Source organism: Leopardus geoffroyi, chromosome B2 (genome assembly GCF_018350155.1).
Source record: "Leopardus geoffroyi isolate Oge1 chromosome B2, O.geoffroyi_Oge1_pat1.0, whole genome shotgun sequence".
Classification (NCBI taxonomy): domain Eukaryota; kingdom Metazoa; phylum Chordata; class Mammalia; order Carnivora; family Felidae; genus Leopardus; species Leopardus geoffroyi.
The window spans coordinates 123,633,302-123,653,222 of NC_059332.1; the positions used below are offsets into that span (position 1 = coordinate 123,633,302).

The following is a 19,921-nucleotide window of genomic DNA, read 5'->3' on the forward strand; positions in this document are numbered from 1 at the left end:
TTGTTCACAATTTTTCTGCAAATTTAAAACTATTATAAAATTTAAAAGTTTACTAAGAAAATGTTTTTAAAGAATGTAAAGCCCAGTAGATAAATCTCCTTCAGTGTTTTGTTTTGTTTTTTATACTTCAGAGAAAATCCCAAATTCTTCACGTGGGCTAAAAGACCTTTGTGATCCGACTCTGCTTACCCTGTGTGACACCCTTGCCCTTTCCTTGTCCCAGCCTCATGGGCCCTCTGTGTCACACACCTTTTTGCCCCTTGCTTTCTACCTGCCTAACTCCTCAACCTTCAGATTTCAGCTCAGTGTCAGTTCTTGAGGATGTCATTTGTCCACCGTCCGGCATTGCCTTTTGGGGCACTTGTCAGTTGCAGTTACATTTATACTTCGGTGGTCCTTTAAAAAATGTCTGTCTGTCCCATCAAACTCAGAGCTGCTGGAGTGTGAGGCCATATCTCTCTTGTTTTTGGTGCCCAGCACGGTACCTGGCACACATGAGGACTCATAAATTGTTGAATGGATGAGTAATTCAGTGATGAGAAAAGAAGCTTCTGTGACAAAAATATTTTGCTCATCACCCTAGAGATCATGAGACCCAAGCAGTGCAAACAGGGAATTATATTTGTTCCGTTTGCTTAGAATTTTAAAAACACCACTAAAATTAATGTAACTAAAATTAATTAAAATTCAGCTTGACTAAAATTAATGTACATGTAAGGCATGGAAAAGTAGCCTAAAGCTTTACCCATCTATTCGTAGGTAGGAAAGACTCACAAAGTATTATGGACTAACTCGTAAGTTGAGAACAGGGAAGGAAAAAGAAGAATTTTGAAAAGTATTATCAGCCTTCCACTGAACTCATATGTTGGCAAAATTTCATAAGTGTTAGTATAGGGATTTCAGATTCCATTTGAGTAAAGTAAAAAATAATTTCAATTTAATTTTTGAAAGAGTTTAGATATTTTATTTAACATAGTGCTACATACTTGCTTTGTTAAAGAATTGTGGAATCAAAAGGCAAAAAGGAACTCAACCAAGACATTGTACTGTGATGAATTTTTCTCTCTCTCCATTTCCAATTTAAATGAAAAATGTTCCTACAGTTCTGTAATATTTTGAATCATTGGAGGCCTGTCCAGTAGATTTACTTCCCAAGAGAGAGCTTAAATAGTCAGTGATTTCATCAGCAAAGAGACAAAAAGGCACCAAGTAGTATATGTGCTGGACCAAAACAAACATTACACTTAACGATAATATGCCTTATTTGACCAAGTAGTGATATATGTAGCCCGACGTCTCCAAATAAAAGGAGCCTATTTTGCTTATGCGATAGGCACATGAGGGCCCTCGGATCTATGGAGATGTACTGGACCTCTGAATCCAGAAAAGATCGCAAGGAGACACCTTGCATGCCCCCTGAGTTGCAAATGTGAGAAAATGTGGAGAAACACTCACCTCCCTCTTACTGCTCGCCCCTTCTTGGTGGAACTGGAATGGAGAAACCTAGAACAGTCCTGGAAGTGGCCACGTCAACGCATTAACAATGTTGGAGGGTGAGAATGAGGAAATGAATCGTATATTTCTTTTGTAATTCAAAAAACCATTAGCAACGGAAAAATGAATTATTATTGTGTGTAAACACATTGCTTAGCTTTTGATTTTCTCAACTTATTTAGCTTGTGCCATTTACTGTATTTAACTTGATAGCATTGATATTTTAGCTTACTGAAAATTATTTTTAAATTATAAATATTAATATTAATCTTCCTGATTGTTCTGGCTCCTGATCCCCTCGAGGTTAAGAAAGTCCAAGCCCAGGTCCTCCCTGTTTAGCAGACCCTCTCAAGGCAAAAGCTGGCTCACTTGTTGATGTGCTGCTCTGGGTTCAGTCTAGTTTTTACTGGAGTGTTCTTTACTGATGCTCTTAGTTTTTGTGGTGATGTTTGTTTTTAGGTGTTACCTAGGATTTTTTTCTCAGTGAGAATGTTGATCTAGACATCTAGGTAGCCATTCAACTGGAAATGAACCTCTCATAAGTTTTGTACCATAATTTTTGTACACTTTGTGTATTACATAATTTCTATCCGAGCTGTGAACTGGATGTAATAAACTGATAGCACTTTTATGACTTTTGCTGGACTAACACTCCCTTCACCAAATTGTATCCTTAGAGTTTTAGCATGCATCTCGTTTGATGAATTTTTTGCAGATTGCAGGTAGATACCAGATAGTTTTTCCCAGGTTAAAGTTATGATGGGTGTGACTTTGTGGTGTGGAACTGTGTGATGCCGTGACTGCCCGTCAAGCTATGTATTAGAGCAAATTCAGCTTGACTTTTTTTTTTTTTTAAGTTTTATTTATTTAAGTAATCCCTGCACCCAACATGGGGCTCAAACTCATGACCCAAACAAAGATCAAGAGTCACTCCCTCTACTGAGTGAGCCAGCCCCGTGTCCCCAGCTTCAGTTTTTGAATAGAGTTCCAGCCCTTCTGTATATGGGACTTCCCTTTTTCATACTTTCAAGCTGAAGTTGGATGGTTTCACACATGCATCCTTATTGGGCATCCTCATTTTCTTAAGGCCCACCTGTCTTGCCCTCGGTGCAGCCTTTGCATCAGCTGGTTCAAAACAACAAAAATAGTAACAAAAGCTGCATCGCAGGAATTTGTCAGGAGGGTACAAATGAATCCTTTTGCTTTTTTTTTTTTATCCTTAAAAAGTTCTACTGAAAGTTGGAAACTAATTTTCATGCTTTGTCTAAAGACAAATGCCCATCCATTCTATTGAAATGAAACCTAAATCCCAAATGAAGTCAGAAAGCTAAATACTCTAGATTAAGATGACCTTCCCTTAGAATGATTCTACTAACCTATCCTTTGGGGTAAGGCCATTGACTCGTGAGTAGCAGCCTGTGAAACAACGTCTCTGTGTTTCCTTAAGAGATGTCGAGGATCCTTTTCCTTTTTGTTTATCAATCTCCTTGCCAGTTCGAATTCACTTCCCTATCCTCTTCCTCTAACTCATTTTTTTTTGCCATATTAAATACATATTTTTTAAACCATTTTGAATATTTTTTGGAACATAGTGGGCGTATACAAAATCATTTGATTACTCTATCAAATAATGCAAATCAGTGAATAACCATGTTTTAGAAACCAAATTACATGATGACTTATTTACTCTTGCTTATATAAACATTATCAAAATCTAGAAAATTAGCTTTCAGTACAATATCTATCTCTTGACCCAAAGGAACAAATATGCAAAGACAGTGGCAGCCGCTATCATGATTTCTGAGAAGGACTGCAGCTTGTTCCCTCATTTATTTGAACAGGAAATTTTCAAAAGTAAAATCACTCTCCTTCAATATTTTGTAGATTTCAGTAATCTGATAAATGAGCTATTTATTCATTGTCTCTCTGGTACCCACACAGTGGTTTATCCATAGCAACAATCCTTTTCAAACTTAATAAGACCAACCCTGTATTTATTAGGGAAATAATACGACCAGGTAAAACAAACTATGGCTGTTGGTTCTGTGTATTTACTCTCTTTCAAAGAGATCCGCTAAACCTTCAGTGTGTTCCAGGTTACAGATCATTAGGGAGGCTGCATTGGAGTATGACTCTATGATTCTGAATGTGACATTTTTATGGAGTGTTTAGAGTCAAATAAGAAAGATGATGAGCAAATAAAGCTTTAGAAATAAAGTACTATTTTGTGTATTGAAAATAGGGCCAAGTTCCTCTGTACAGTAGAAATCAGAGACATATTATGGTAAATATTACCACTCCCCGTCTATAGAGGATAAATAGGATACTTAATATTGGCCCAGGAGAACACATTTCAGTTTTTCTTGACTCTAGAAATTACATTGATGTGGAATTTATAAGAAAGGCTGCACCTCAAAAAGAAACAGTTTCAGAATTACAGAGAACAGATTCTTCTTAAAGAATCTGAATTGCTGTTGAAATGTAAATTAAACCTAAGATCTTTTCATGTCAGTTGTTGAGAAATGAAGTAGCATTTAAAATCATAAAATGTTAGCGTTCATGTAATCCAATATCCTTATTTTACACTCATGAATGCTTTTAGAAATTGCTACAAAAGCCTAGTGTCTCTCATCTTAAATGTCCTTGTGCAATATAAAAAAAAAATGTTTTAACTAAAATTTGTTAAGCTTCTATCCTTCAAGGTATACTAATGGAAATATAATAATCTTTTACAAGGGTAGGTTGATTAATAATTTCAGTTCTTTATGTAATAGAATGGAGTACATTTTTTCTTTATTAGATTTTTTAAAGTAGATCAGTAGTGGGGCTCTGTATTTATGAATTGGTTGAAACTGTTTTGATCAAAACTCTGCTATGGTAAATGTTTGTTTTTTCTTAGATACACTTTTTGGTAGTTTTAGCACTTAAATTATTTCCTTCTGTTTATATTCACAGATTCTGGAACTTTTCAAAGCCTGATCCTCTTCTTGAAACAGTAGAACATCATACAGAGTTTACCTGTGGTTTAGATTTAAGTCTTCAGAGTCCTACTCAGGTAATGGGTGCAGTCTCTGGATTTTTTTCTACCCATACAGTTCACAAATAGCTCTATGTGTGGCCCGTGTTGCTTTTAGGAACACACTTTTGCCTTTAGGGCAGTACAAAGTACATTTACTTAATTAACCTGATCTTTTTGTTCGATAAATATGAGCCTTTGAGTAGGCCTCTCCCAATGGAAAGTGTGACAAGAGAAGAATGAAATGGGGAAGGATTGTCCTCAGAGGTTGGTGGGAGTCAAGACTGTCCCACTAAGCAGTTGAGATGGTGGGTGGGTCATTTTTCTGTCGGGACTGTCACCCTCTTCTCCACATGTCAAAAGAGAGGCTTCTGGTGGGGGAACCAAGTAGAGTAGAATGGCTACTGTTTTAATTAATAAACTTTATATTTTCCCCCTTTTGTTCTCTTAAGGACTTGAGAGTCAATATTTTGGACTTTAAATATTCTTCAGGGTTTTCTTATGCTGTGTCAGTTTTGGAAATTACAAACTTAGGTCAGAAACACAATAGTATTTTGAGTGATTAGGTGCTTTATAACACAGACTATGTGAAAACACCAACATATTCATGAAACAAAATATTATGTGGAAAATGTAGAATATGACTAAGAAATTATGTTTTTATGATGAATTTTATAACTTCGACAAGAAGAAAATCCGATTTCTTATTACTGTATTCTTAAATTTAAATGGATACTTGGGTTTTTTTTTTTTAATTTTAGGAACTTAAGACATAATTCTCATCTTAAACTATTCTCAGATAAATAAAATAATCTCATTAGACATTAGAATATTCTCATTAACATTAGAATAATTATTTTTACATGACTTAATGGCATCTAAGAAGAAAAGAAACTGAAGTAGTGATGGGCAAAATAGCATTATCTTTAATGTAAATACAATGTGCTTCAAATTAACTAGTTCCTTTCCTGAGAAATACATTTTTATAGGTGAAATAGGTATTTTATTTAATAAAATAACCATACCTGTTTGCTGTCCCAGTTAAAACAGTTGTAATGTATGTATTGAAATGTGGCGATACCAAACAAAGGATCCTGAGTAAATACTTTCCTTTTCATATATTTCTGTGAACCCATGCCACAGAAGTCCCAAACGGTGGCCTCCTTGACCTACAGGTCACGGCAGTTCCTCCCCCAGCGTGCCAAGTGTTTTCCAAATTCTCCACACATGAACCACCTTATTAAAAGGAACTTTGTTTTCAGAGGATATATTAACCATACTTCTTAATCATTTCATGTTTATTAATCATATTTTAAAATCACTTAAATAATAAGAGATTTATTACATGGCCATATTTGTGTGTGTGTGTGTGTGTGTGTGTGTGTGTGTGTGTGTGTGTGTGTAGGCTGGTGACTGCCACCCATTTCTTCCAATTGAATGACCAAATTCCATTTGTGCTAAAGAAATAGTTGCTATTGAGAGCAAACAGGAATGGAGAAGCAGTCGTCTTTTAGCAGTCTAAATAAGCATCAGGTTCAATGCCATAATATACAGTTCGATTGTACTAGAAATTTCCACTGAGTTAATTCATAGTGGCTCAGAATCTTGGGATTAGAAGGGACCTTAAAAATAAGACCACTCCTTCTCATTCATTTATTCTTTGTACAGATGTTATCATGTCAGACCTTGTAGTAGGTACTGGGGATTCAGTGAGGAATGAAAATAAACATGGGCCCTGTCTTTATAAAGCATTTAGTCCACCATTGTATCAACTACTCTCACAAATGAATGTGAACAGACAGCTGTGACAAGCCTATGAAGGAGAAGTACATTGTACCTCAAAGGTTCATAATTAGGGTAGATATTTAACTTATATAAAAAATCTGTAAGGAAGTGAGGCTCATCTTAGACCTATTGGATGAGCAGGCATTAACTAATGAAGCGACAGAAGGGATATCCTAAACAGGCAGAAGTAATATTGTATCATAGACCCTGTGACAGGGCAGCAGGGTAGGGGGGAGCATGGCTAGTACTTGAGAATGGAAGAAATTATTTCTTCCTGATTTATGGCATATTTCTCAACATTAGAATTTAAGAAAAATGTCTGTTTACTTGTCATATTTTTAAAAATTGAGCATTAAGATTATCAACTAAAGTTTATGTTTCTCCCTATTCTTCAAGGTCAGTCAACTTTGCTTTATATAATTTTTGCTATATATTGTAGGTCATACAAATTAAATATTGAAAGGTTTTTATTAATAGATCTTTTATTAATGTATTTTTAATGTTTTGAAAATATTACATAACTATTTTTCTGTTTCTCTTGATTTTCTTTGACATTCATTGATTCTGTCTTTTATTCTGTCACATTTGTTGAGTATCTACTACAGCTGTGCAGGACTTAATTACAGTGTAGTGTGATATGTGCTAAAACAGAGGGAGGCAAAGGATGCCTTGGGAACATATGCCTTCATTCATATTTGTCAGGTGCCTACTAAATGCTGGATCTTGTCCTAGGCACTAAGAATAAACCAGTGAACAAAGCAGACTAGATTCCTGCTGTCATGGAGCTTCCATATTATGGGAGAAATCAAATAATAAAGATGATTCAGAATGGGAGCAATTTGATAGAGAATGATGGGGTACTTTTGCTTGAATGGTCTGGGGAAGACTCTCCAAGAAAAATGAAATGGGAGCTGATAACTGAACAGTGAAATGAAGCCAGCCATCCACAAATCTAAAGCAAGAATGTTTTTCACAGGGGAAACAACTGTCAAGTCCTTGAGATGCCAGTGGGTTTGTTATTATTAAGGGACAGAAAGAAGGCCATGGTGGCTGGATCCTACTGAATGAAGGGGAAAGTGATAGGAACTAAGTAGGGGCCAAATTGTGTGAGGACTTTTAGGCCACACTGTGTTTGATTTTCTTTGTTATTGCCATTAGAGATTGAAAAGCAGAAGAATTATAGAAATTGATTTGTGGGTTTTCTTTATTGAGGTATAACTGACATTTCAGATGTACAGCATAATGATTTGACATTTATACATATTGAAAAATAATCAAATCTAGTTAACACCTGCCACCACGCACAGTTACAAAAAAAGTTTTTCTTGTGATGAGGACTTTTAAGGTCTCTCTTGGAAACTTTCAGGGGGCGCCTGGGTGGCTCAGTCGGTTAAGTGGCCGGCTTCGGCTCAGGTCATGATCTCGCGGTCCGTGAGTTCGAGCCCCGCGTCGGTCTGTGTGCTGACAGCTCAGAGCCTGGAGCCTGTTTCAGATTCTGTGTCTCCCTCTCTCTGACCCTCCCCCGTTCATGCTCTGTCTCTCTGTGTCTCAAAAATAAATAAACGTTAAAAAAAATTTTTTTTAAAAAGAAACTTTCAAATATATAGTACAGTATTATTAACTATAGTCACCATGCTGTATATTATATACCCAGGATTTGTTTATTTTATAAGTGGAAGTTTGCAACTTTTGACCCCTTTCACCCATTTCTCCTACTCCTCACTCCTTGCTTTCTGGTAACCACCAATCTGTTTTCTGTATCTATGAGCTTTGTTGTTTTGTTTTTTTGGTTTTTGAGTTTTTTAAGATTCCACATGTAGCAAGGTCATATGGTATTTGCCTTTCTCTGTCTGATTTCTCTTAACGTTATGAGTTCAAGGTCCATCCATATTATCAAAAGTGATAAGATTTCATTCTTTTTCATAGCTTAATAGTTTTGTATATATGCTTTATTTTCTTTATCCATTCACCCATTGACAGACATTTAGTTATTTTTATATTGTGGCTATTGTAAATAATGTTGCAATGAACATAGGGGTACCTGTATCTTTTGAAATTAGTGTTTTCATTTTCTTTTGATAAATACCAAGAAGTAAAATCACTGGAGGGGTGCCTGGGTGACTCAGTCGGTTGGGCGTCCAACTTTGGCTCGGGTCATGATCTCACAGACCGTGAGTTCGAGCCCCGCGTCGGGCTCTGTGCTGACAGCTCAGAGCCTGGAGCCTGCTTTGGATTCTGTGTCTCCCTCTTTCTCTGCCCCCTCCCCTGTTCATGCTCTGTCTCTCTCTGTCTCAAAAATAAATAAAAACATTAAAAAAAATTTTTTTTAAATCGCTGGATTGTATGGTAGTTCTATTTTTAATTCTTTAAGGAACTTCCATACTGTTTTCTATAGCAGTTGCGCCTATGTACATTCCTACCAATAGTTTACAAGGGTTCCCTTTTCTCCACACTTATTGCCAACACTTACCATTTCTTGTAATTTTGATAATGGCCATCTTTCTTCTTCAGAAAAATGTCTATTCAGAGCTTCTGCCTGTTTTTTAATTGAATTATTGGTGGTTTTGCTATTGAGTTGTAGGAGTTCATTGTTTATCTTGGATATTAATCCCTTATCGCATATGATTTGCAAATACTTTCTCCCATTCTGCCTTTCATTTTGTTGATGATTTCCTTTACTGTGCAGAAGCTTTTTAGTTAGATGTCGTTCCCCTTGTTTATTTTTGCTTTTGTTGTCTTTCCTTTCAGAATCAAATCCAAATTCTTGTTGCCAAGACTGATGTCAAGGAGCTTACTGCCTATGTTTTTTTCTTGGAGTTTTATGGCTTCAAGTCTTTAATCCATGTTGAGTTAATTTTCGTATATGGGATAAGATAGTATCAGGTTTCATTCTTTTATATGTGGCTGTCCAGTGATTTGTGTTCTAATTTTATTTTTTATTTTTTTAAATGTTTATTTAATTTTGAGAAAGAAAGCAAGTGGGGGAGGGGAAGAGGGAGAGGGAGACAGAAGATCCAAAGTGGGCTCTGTGCTGATAGCAGAGAGCCCAATATGGGGCTCAAATCCACAAACTGTAAGATCATGACCTGAGCTGAAATTGGACACTTAACTGACTGACCCAGCCAGGCACCCCTGATTTGTGTTTTTAGGAGATCGTTCTGTCTGCTATGGGAGAACAGACGACAGGTAAAGCTGGGAGGGCAGCTTAGAGTGACTTGATGTAATCCAGGCCAAAGATAATGGTGACTTAAAATCTAAGAGATTTTGAGATGGAAAGTTTCAGCATATATTAGCTTGAATCTTATAAAATTGCTGGAAATTTCACATGGTTTACTTTGGCGATAGTAAGTAGGATTTGTTGATAGATTACAAATGGCCATCAAAGAAACAGGAAAATCAGTGATTACTCCTAGAAAACAAGGATCTAGAAAACAAGGTGGACAATGGCTTAATTTGCTGAGATAAGGGAAGAAGAGGTAATTTGGGATAGGAAACAATCTGGAGTTATATTGGAGATGTCTCCTGTTAGACATTCAAATGGAGATGTTAGGTAAATAGATTTAGGCTTGTCTACCTCAGGGAAGAGTTTAGGGTAACAGATACAAATTTGGGAGCTTTTGGCATAAAAATGATATTAAGAGTCGGGGGCAGATTAAAATTCTCTAGAGAGAGTATATAAATAAAGAAGAAGCTCAGAAGGAATTCTAGAAGTTTGAAAGAAGAGAATCCAGTAAAGGGGATTGAGAAGGAATGGCCAGTAAGATAAAAGAAAAACTAGAAAAGTATAGTATCTTTGAAGTTGAAAGAAGAAAGTAATTCAAGAAGGAAGACACTCCCACGTATTGCTGGTAGAAATATAAAATGTTGCAGTCACTTTGGAAAAGTTGACAGTTTCTTAAAAAGTTAAATGTAAATTTACCATACATTTCAGCAATTACACTCTTAGATAACTAACAAAAAGAGATGAAAATATAGGTCTGCACAAAGACTTGTGTGTGAATGTTCCTAGGCAAAAAGTGGGAGCAATCCAAATGTTAATCAACTGCTGAAAGGATAAACAATGTGGTATATCAATACAATGGAATACTATTCAGGAGTAAAAAGGAACAGTTTGATACATGCTACAACATAGATTAATCTCTGAAGCATTATGCTAATGAAAGAAGCTAGATGCAAAGACCATATGATGTATAATTTCATTTATAGAAAATGTCCAGAATAGGTAAATCTGTAGAGATAGAAAGGAGATTAGTGGGTTATTTGGGGTAGGGGATGAGAATGGGAATTGTCTGCAGACGGACACAGAGGATTTTGGGGGGAATGATGTAAATGTTCTAAAACTGAATTGTGGTGATAACTGAACAGCCCTGTAAAGGCACTAAAAATCATTGACTCATACACCTAAAATCGGTAAATTTTATGGTATTTAAGTTTCACCTTGATGAAGATGTTTAAGAAAAAAAGAAATGGACATTCTGATATTCCCTAAGATATAAAAAGATGAAAAAACATTCTTCCACTGTAAAAATAAGAAAAAGTCAGACAAACTACAAAATCAGACTTTGAACCCATCAGAGACCTGAGGTGGTAGGGCAAACAAGTGGCCTGAAGTCCAAGGAGGGATAGACCCCTCCTTCCAAGGAGAGATGGGACACCAGGACTGCTTTACTCGTGGCAGAGCACAGGAAGAAGATACAGCTGCTATACAAATATGAGATCCAGTGGGACAAGAGGACATTGTGTGAACAGATGAGGGATTTCAGCTGAGAGATAAAAATATAAGAAAGAGTCAAATGAAAGAAGTAGTTTATTTATAGTATCAGAGATGCAGTCCTTCAGTGTTCCCATCAGAAGACTCATCAACGAATTTAGAGACAGATAGGTCACTAGAAACTAGCCAAGCTGAAACAATATGAGAAAACAAGAATGAGAGAAATAAAAGAAATAAAAGAGAGCGTCTGGCATCTGTGGGATAATATCACATATTCTTACATGTACGTAATTGGAGTCCCGAAGGGGAGAAAGCAAATAGGGAAGAAGAAATATTTAAAAACAATTTTCCAAAAATAATAAAAGTCAAACTACAGATTTGAGAATCCTAGAGAGGATTTAAACAAACAAACAAACAAACAAAACAACACATCAAGGTATACCCATATTCAAACTGCTAAAAAGCAAAGATAAAAAGAAATTTTTAAAGGCAGTCAGAAAAAAGAAATATCCAGGCGAATCTAGATAAGAATTACAGCAGACTTCATGTCAGAAACTATGTAAGCCACAAGACAGAGGAATGTCTTTTTAAAGTACTGAATGAAGGATGTAAAGAGGGATCTTTTGACTATAAAGAGGAAATTTCAGACAAAAGCTGAGAGCACATCTGTGTTACAAGCAATGTTAAAGGAAGTTCTGTCAGAAGAAATATACTCAGACCAAATGAAAAGAATGAGGCAGAGAGAGGGAAGAGGAGAAGAAGGAAGGATAAAAGAAAGAAGGGAAGGCAGAAACGATGAGAGGGAAGGAAAGGAAGAAGAAACAAAGAAAATACAGTAAAACCTTGGTTTACGAGCATAATTCGTTCCAGAAATGTGCTTGTTAATCCAAAGCACTTGTATATCAAAGCAAATTTCCCCATAAGAAATAATGGAAACTCAAGATGATTCATTCCACAACCCAAAAATATTCATATAAAAATGGTTACAATGTTGTAATATAATACATAAAAAATACAAAATATAAAGAAAAATAAATTAACCTGTGCTTCCCTTTGAAAACCTTTGTGGCTGGTGTGATGGAGACAAGAGAGAGGAGGGTTATTGTGTAGGATAACTTTCACTATCACTGACAGAATCACTGCAATCTATTGGCTCAGTGGAATCTTTTTCTTTTCATGCAGCTTTAACAAGGAACCTATCCAGTGACACTTGCTTTTGCCTTCTTTTGAGGATTTCACAGGAATGTGACATTGCATTGTCATTAAACAGATTTATTGTTTGCACTGTCACAGCCTTATTCAGGTGGTGCTTTTCTACAAAATTTTGCACTGTTTCCCACATTTTATACATCTCCCTAATATCATTTAAAGTGAGGGATTCCTCCACCTTTTTCTCCTCCTCCTCTGCAGACAAGATGCAGACATAGACTTCTTACAAAATCTTGCAGTTTCGGCCATTGCATACCTCATTTGTACTTCTCGATGATTTCCTTCTTAGTCCACTGTAATCGTCTCCTTCTTCTTACTGCCTTTCCTTTCAACCTTTTTCTGCATGGGGGCCATTGTATTTGCTAGCACAGATGTTGACTACAGTACAGTATTAATAAACTCTTGTCATATACTGGATTTAATGTAATTGGCAATAAGGCAGCAGAGGAAAGGGCCTATATCTGCAGGCAGCCTGACCTAGAGTGAAGCAAAGCATTCCTAAGCTTATTCTTGTATGGAAAAGCAAAGGACTGTCCATAGGTACTTCAAAGTGACAAAAAATACACTAATGCCAGTTGTGGGCACCTTCCAATGTTCTGAAAAGTCACTGATTTCTGCCAAACACCATGGCCTGAGACCAAGCATCTGAGCATGGGAGATGATCACCCACAATCCCACAACGAGAGAGAGAGAAGAACCATTGACTCAGTTGTGATCATGTGATAATGAGCATCACGTACTATTCATATCACAAGACATAGCTTGTTTATCAAGTTAAAAATTTATTAGAAATGTTTGCTCGTCTTGTGGAACACTCACAGAACATTACTCGTAATCCAAGGTTTTACTATAACTGGAAATGGCAAAAAGTAAGTAAATATACAAGACAGTTTTAAACTTAACATTAAGTTTTGACCTAAAACAAAAATAGGATTTTATGCAATATATTTGCATACAGTATATTATATAATTCATAGTATATGCAAAAGTTAAATGTATGACAACAATAAAACAAGAAAGAGGAATTGGAAGTACACTATTATAAAGTTATTACTATATATAAAGTCATATAATATTTGAAGGTAGATTGTGATAAATTCAAGATGTATATTGTAAACCCCATGTTAACCTCTAAGAAGTTTTAGAGAAGGAGCTATAACTATTAAGCTAATAGTGGAGATAATTATGAAAAATATCAATTATCTCAGCATAATGAAGGCCATATAGAAAAACCTACATCCAACATCATGGTGAAAAACTGAAAGCTTTTCCTCTAAGATCAGGAATAAGACAAGGATGCTTGCTTTCACCATTTCTATTAAACACAGTATTGGAAGTTTTAGTTAGAACAATCAATCGAGAAAAAGAAAAAAAATGCCATCTAAATTGAAAAGGAAGAAGTAAAATTAATTTCTTTTTGCCAAGGACATGATCTTATATGTGGAAGCCTTTAAATCAAAGTATTCAAAATTATACTAAATGTAAATGTTCTAGGTGTGCCTGGATGACTCAGTGAGTTCAGGCACCATGTTGGGAATTGAACTTACTTAAGTAAAAAAGGAAGGAAGGAAGGAAGGAAGGAAGGAAGGAAGGAAGGAAGGAAGGAAGGAAGGAAGGGGAGGAGGAAGGAAAGAAGGAAGAAAGGAATGAAGAAAAAAGAAAAGAAAGGTAAATGATCTAAACATCCAAATTAAAAGACATATTAAAAGTGGTAGATATGTGAGAGATTTTGAGAAACTCACTAGGTCCAGACTATTGGATTTGGGATTCAAAGAAGTTTTCTAACTCCCAAGTTCTAGGATCTAGTTACTTTCTGTATATTTTCAGTGATGAATTTGTCTATGCTTCTCCCTGTGAATTTGTCTTTAAAAAATTATTATTCTTTTTTTCAAACTAAGATGATGACCTCAACCAATATATTTTTTACATATCTAGCATGAGCACATTTTAACACAAATATTTGTATTGTTTATATTATTAATTTATGTTTTTGCCAAGTAGAATTTAACTCCTTTGTAGGGAGATACTAGTTAAGTTCTTGGTGCATGTCCCTATTTTTCTCACACTTACTTTATCTCAGTTATCTATTGCTATAAAACAAACTCTCCCACAACTTAATGACTTAAACAATAATTTTCTTTGCTTACAATTCTGTGAGTCAGCAATTTGGGCTGGGCTCAGCCAGGCAGTTCTGTTGGTCTCACCTTGGGTCCCTCATGTGACTCCGGTCACCTGGTGACTTAACTAGAGCTGAATGGTCTAAGGTGGCCACACTCACGTGTCTAAGGTGTAGTGCTGGTTGTCATCTGTGTCATGTGTCCCCAGATGAGCTCAGGCTTCTTCACTTAGCAGGTGTAGATTTCCAACAGGGCAAGAGTAAAAGCCGCCAGGTATCTCCAGCACTAGATTTAGAAGTTCACACAGCAGTCCACCTGTTGCAAAGCAAGTCACGAGGCCAGCTCAGAGTTAGAGAGTAAGAAAAATAGACTCCATTTCTTGGTGGGAGTAGCTTGGTGGGAGCAATGAATTTGTAGCCATTTAAAAATCCATCACATTAACCTTTTGTTGGTATAGTTGGCAGTTTAAGTTATTTTTGACATACTTATCCTTTATTCTCACAATATGTGGTCAGGTTTACCGATTGCATGTTAATTTCACCCTTTGTTCATATTTTATTCCCTTAGAAAGTATCTTTCTCTCACCTTTTAGAAAGTACCTTCCCATCTGTTTTTAAAAATTTGTTGTCTCTTGTGATCTTAACAGCCATAGGACTTTGCTGACGTTATTTTAGGTCTTTGTGTCTTAATATATTCTTTATCTTAAAAGAGATTTATCTGAGTTCTTGTATTTCTAATGCCTTTTTCTTTTTTTAGCGTCTCTTTTCTTAGAGATCTGAAAAATGAGATCCAGAAGCATTCTTGTGTTATACCTCCTTTCTTCTTGACAGACGTAAGATCTTGTCTTTAAAGGTTTAAAACTTGACAAATAAGTACCTAGGGTCATTCTTTGAGGATAATTGCTGAAAAATGCTCTATGCCCCCTCTTGTTAACCAGGCTGAAGTTATCTTTCAGTTCAGAAAATTTTTCTTTGATTTTTTCCCCTCTGATCATGATTTGTACAGCTCTGGCATTTTCTCTTTTCTCTCTTATCCTTATTACTTCTAAATTAGATACCCTTTTTCTGTTTTTAGACATATGATCCTAGACCTGTAATATTCCCGTTTGTATAATTAGAATTTTCTGTATTAATATATTTTTAGAATTTCTGACTTTGTGCTCTGCAGTATCAACCTTGCTCCTTTGAATGCTCATTGACATTTAATTTAGTACTTATAATCTGGGAATAGGTTTACATATTGTTACACATTTCTTTTGGGTGACAGTTATTTCTCTTTTTAATGTCTTCTAAGGTAGACATTATTAGTTCATTCCAAAATATAATCTCTATGTTTCATGAAGTTGATCTTTTTTTTCTCATGATGAAATTGGGAAATAACATTCAGAAGACAGAGAAAAGATTTCCATAATCATGCCACTTTAGAAAGAATCTCTGTGATCTCTGTGATACCTTATTAGTATGTTTCTTTCCAGTCTTTTTTTTTTTTTTTTTTAGAAATTTTTATTTGAAGTGTAACATCCCTGTTGGAAAATGCATTTATTTATTTATTTATTTATTTATTTATTTATTTATTTATTGAAAATGCACATATTTTAAGTAAGCAGCTCAATTAAGTTATCAAGAAAGGACCACACCTGTGTAACCTCATTCAGGTGAAGATATAGAGCACTACCAGCATCCTAGAAAGCTCTCTTGTGTTTCCTCCCACGTCTTGCCCCCTTACCCTTCCCCAAAGTAACTACTCTTCCAGTCATTTTCCATATATATGCATATTTTTCATAGCTGTGGTTATATAGGTAGATTTATCTTCTGGAACTCCTAAAATTCTTGATAAATATAATCTCAATTGAGTGGATATCCTAGGCTATCCATGATAAGAACATGTATGCACTAAAAAAAAATTTGTTTAATTGGGCAAAAGAAATTTTGTATATTTTCATTTTGTTTCAGTGGAAGATGCTTAGATTTGGTTCTGATTTAAACTAGTTCTATAGATGTGTTTTTAAAAGTACCTTTGACTTTGTTGACATTTTAGTAAGAAAATATTAGGAATACATACATATATTGAAACATTGTATTGTACACCTAAAACTAACATAATGTTATATGTCAGTTAATCTCAATTAAAAAATAAAATTATAATGAAATTTTTAAAAATTAGGTGTCATTTAAAAATTCATGGGGAGCCTGGGTGGCGCAGTCGGTTAAGCGTCCGACTTCAGCCAGGTCACGATCTCGCAGTCTGTGAGTTCGAGCCCCGCATCGGGCTCCGGGCTGATGGCTCAGAGCCTGGAGCCTGTTTCCGATTCTGTGTCTCCCTCTCTCTCTGCCCCTCCCCCGTTCATGCTCTGTCTCTCTCTGTCCCCAAAATAAATAAACGTTGAAAAAAAAAATTTTTTTTAAAATTCAGCTCAGGAGCGCCTGGGTGGTTCAGTCAGTTGAGCGTCCGACTTCAGCTCAGGTCATGATCTCACGGTTTGTGAGTCCAAGCCCCACATCAGGCTCTGTGCTGATATCTTAGAGCCTGGAGCCTGCTTTAGACTCTGTGTCTCCCTCTCTCTTTGCCCCTCCCCCATTCACACTTTTCTCTCTCTCTCTCTCTCTTTCTAAAAAATAAACATTTTTTAACAATTAAAAAAAAGATTCTTTCTCCCCTTTCCTCAGCCCCTCTCTCCTACTCACATGCTCTCTCTAAAATAAAATTTAAAAAAAATCAAAAAAAATATTCTTTCTCTCTCCCTCTGCCCCTCTCCCCCACTCCCCAGCTCTCACTCTCTCTCTCTCTCAAAACTGAAAATAAATTTAAAAAAATTCAGCTCATATTTTGATTCAAACTTTTATGTCTACAATCTTAGATGTAGGTTGGTAGTGCATAAAAATATTTTGAAATTCTCAGTATGAGGTTGGAAAATTTGATTTTAGAAGAAGACCAGCATTATTGGTAGTAGGATAACCATATCTTTTTCACTTTTTATGTGAGGTGATATTTTCTACATTTGTCACAGACTGGCTTTAGAGTTGAAAAAGAACATGTGCCAGAAGCATCCAGTGTCCTCAGGCATTCGTCTCTGTTGTTTCCTTTTTGATGCTTTCGTAGTTGTGTGACTTTTAGCTTAAAATTCTGGGGGCGCCTGGGTGGCTTGGTCGGTTGAGCGTCCGACTTCGGCTCAGGTCATGATCTCACGGCCCGTGAGTTCGAGCGCCGCGTCTGGCTCTGTGCTGACAGCTCAGAGCCTGGAGCCTGTTTCAGATTCTGTGTCTCCTTCTCTCTCTGCCCCTCCCCTGTTCATGCTCTGTCTCTCTCTGTCTCAAAAATGAATGAACGTTGAAAAAAAATTAAAAAAAAAATTCTGTAACAAGGGCCAGTTTTCCCCCAGGTGTAAAGCATTCCCAGGCTCAGCTTTGTAGGTTCTTGGATGTGTTCCTAAGTCAGATGTGTTACCCTGTGTCCACAGCCTACTGTGCTTCATAGACAACCCTTAGCAGTGAGAACTTCCAGAATTGTTCCCACCTTAGTCTCTGCTGCCACTGGGATCCCAATCCTGAATCATGCACTTTTCTTATCTCCTTGTCATTGTTTCTGAAAAACCAGGCAAAATTGCTGACTTGGCACACTACAGTTTACTTTTTCAGAAAAAAATTTCATCTGGGTTCTTGGTCCTACTCAACTTACCTTTGAAGTCGCTTTGATTTTTTTCAAAAATCACATGTTTTGTGCGCATTCTCCACGTCTTTTCTCAGCCTTCCACAGTATCATGAACACTCTGAACATTTGACTTTACTTCCTACTTGATTGTAAAAATAGACAAGAATGAATAAATATCTTCTTCAATCTCTATGACCTCAAAATATTTATTGTTCTATCTCTGTTTCCCCTTCTCTCCAGCGGGTGCCTGATTTTCTCACTGGCTTCCTCATCCAGGTCTTTCGTCCCTCAGTTGTACACTGTGTTTCAGATCTTCATTCAGTTCTCTTGTCTATTTTCAAAACTCACTTGGCCTCACTGTCATATCTCCCTACCAGTAAATTTGGGTTTTCTTCCATTATTAGACATCAAGAATTAGTAGGTTTACCTGCTGCTTTTAGTTTCTCAAAATCATCGTTCTCTTTTTAAGCCCCTATGTCTGTCTGCCTCTCATCATTCAATTGAAGTTAAGCCCAAAGAGGTCACCAGTAAACTCCTAAAAACCAAGTTAGCCTTTTCTCACACTTCTTTCTTCTTTATCTATTAAAGAAAAATCTTCCCCTCCTATTACTTTAATGCTAATTGTGCTAACCTCATCTTCCTAACCCCTTTGCCAAATGCCTTTATCTCCTTTGCCAGTTTCTTCCTTACAATCCTTACAAAAGTAGACATTCTTCAATATCCAATTCTTAGTCCTCTTACTTGTATGTACCTTTTCCTTGAAGCTGTCATTTTATTATATGCTAGTGATTCTTGTCCCATTTATCCAATCGTGTTTACTGTATGATCTCAATAGATGTCTTACTTTTTTTCCTCTGGTATTCTTAATTGATTGCGTGATGGGCTAGACCTGAGAGTCATTCTAGTTTTCTTGTCTCCCTAAATTCAAGTGTGCATCAAGTTGATGAATTTTTCCTCACCAATATCTCTGAAATCTGGACCATTCGTTCCCTTCTAGCTCTACTGCCTTAGGTAAGCATTTATTAGTATCTCTGCTGTGGTTACCACAATAATCTCCTAACTGGTCCCTAAACTCTTTTCATCATTCCATTGATTCTCAACACTGCCTCAGGGGAGAGCTTTCCATAATGCAAATCTGTCCTTTGTCGATGGCTTCATTAAAGGTAGGAACAAGACGAGAATCACCATCTTTACTACTGATCGTCAACATGGTTCTAAAAGGTATAGCCAGTCAGTAACAGAAGAAAACAAGATAGGATATAAATATCTTTAAAAGGTAGAAATATTGACATGGCGTTCTTCATATTGACTCCATATGATTGTCAGTGTTATAATCCAGAACATCAGCTTTGAACCTATTAAAAACAATGAGAGAGTTCAATAAGGTCAGTAAAAATAAATGTACAAAAATGAATACTGTGTAGATGTCAATAATCATCAGTTAGAAAATCAAATGGTAAAAATTACTTTTGCGGGGCAACAACTGCGTGTGCATGTGTGTGCATTTGTGTGATGATACACAGAGGAAAACAAAATTTAAATGTGCAGGATTCTAGGTAAAGAAATTATGTGTATTTATCAAGAGACCTTTAAAAAGGTTAGAATAAGTGAACAGACCTACCATGTTCCTGCAACAGAGTACTTTTTTTTTTTTTCCTCATCACTGTCCTGTTTTATGTGTTTCTCATCTCGTAAAGATACTGCATTTGCCTCCCAGCAGGTGTTTCTCATTTTGGCACTCATGATCAGCCACTCCTGTGACGCTCTTAGCTACTCTGACTGTTATCCTTCTGCCACCCTACTTACATGCCTGCTTTAATTTACAAATCAGCACAGTTAAATTATCACCTTTAGCATGTCATCTAGAAACCTGCAAGAGGCAGCCCATTACCTTCAAGATAGAGTCTGAATTTCTAATCTTGCTTTTAAGATTCACTATAA

The 19,921-nt window shown here is 36.2% G+C and overlaps 1 protein-coding gene across 1 annotated transcript in view; it reads left to right on the plus strand.

The window, feature by feature from the left end:
• PEX7 (peroxisomal biogenesis factor 7) overlaps positions 1 to 19,921 on the plus strand; it is a 78,832-nt gene that overhangs the window by 48,463 nt on the left and 10,448 nt on the right. The window contains exon 9 of the mRNA XM_045499766.1: positions 4,450 to 4,549. Within this exon, the coding sequence (XP_045355722.1) occupies positions 4,450 to 4,549 (100 nt within the window). The remainder of the gene's footprint in view (positions 1 to 4,449; positions 4,550 to 19,921) is intronic.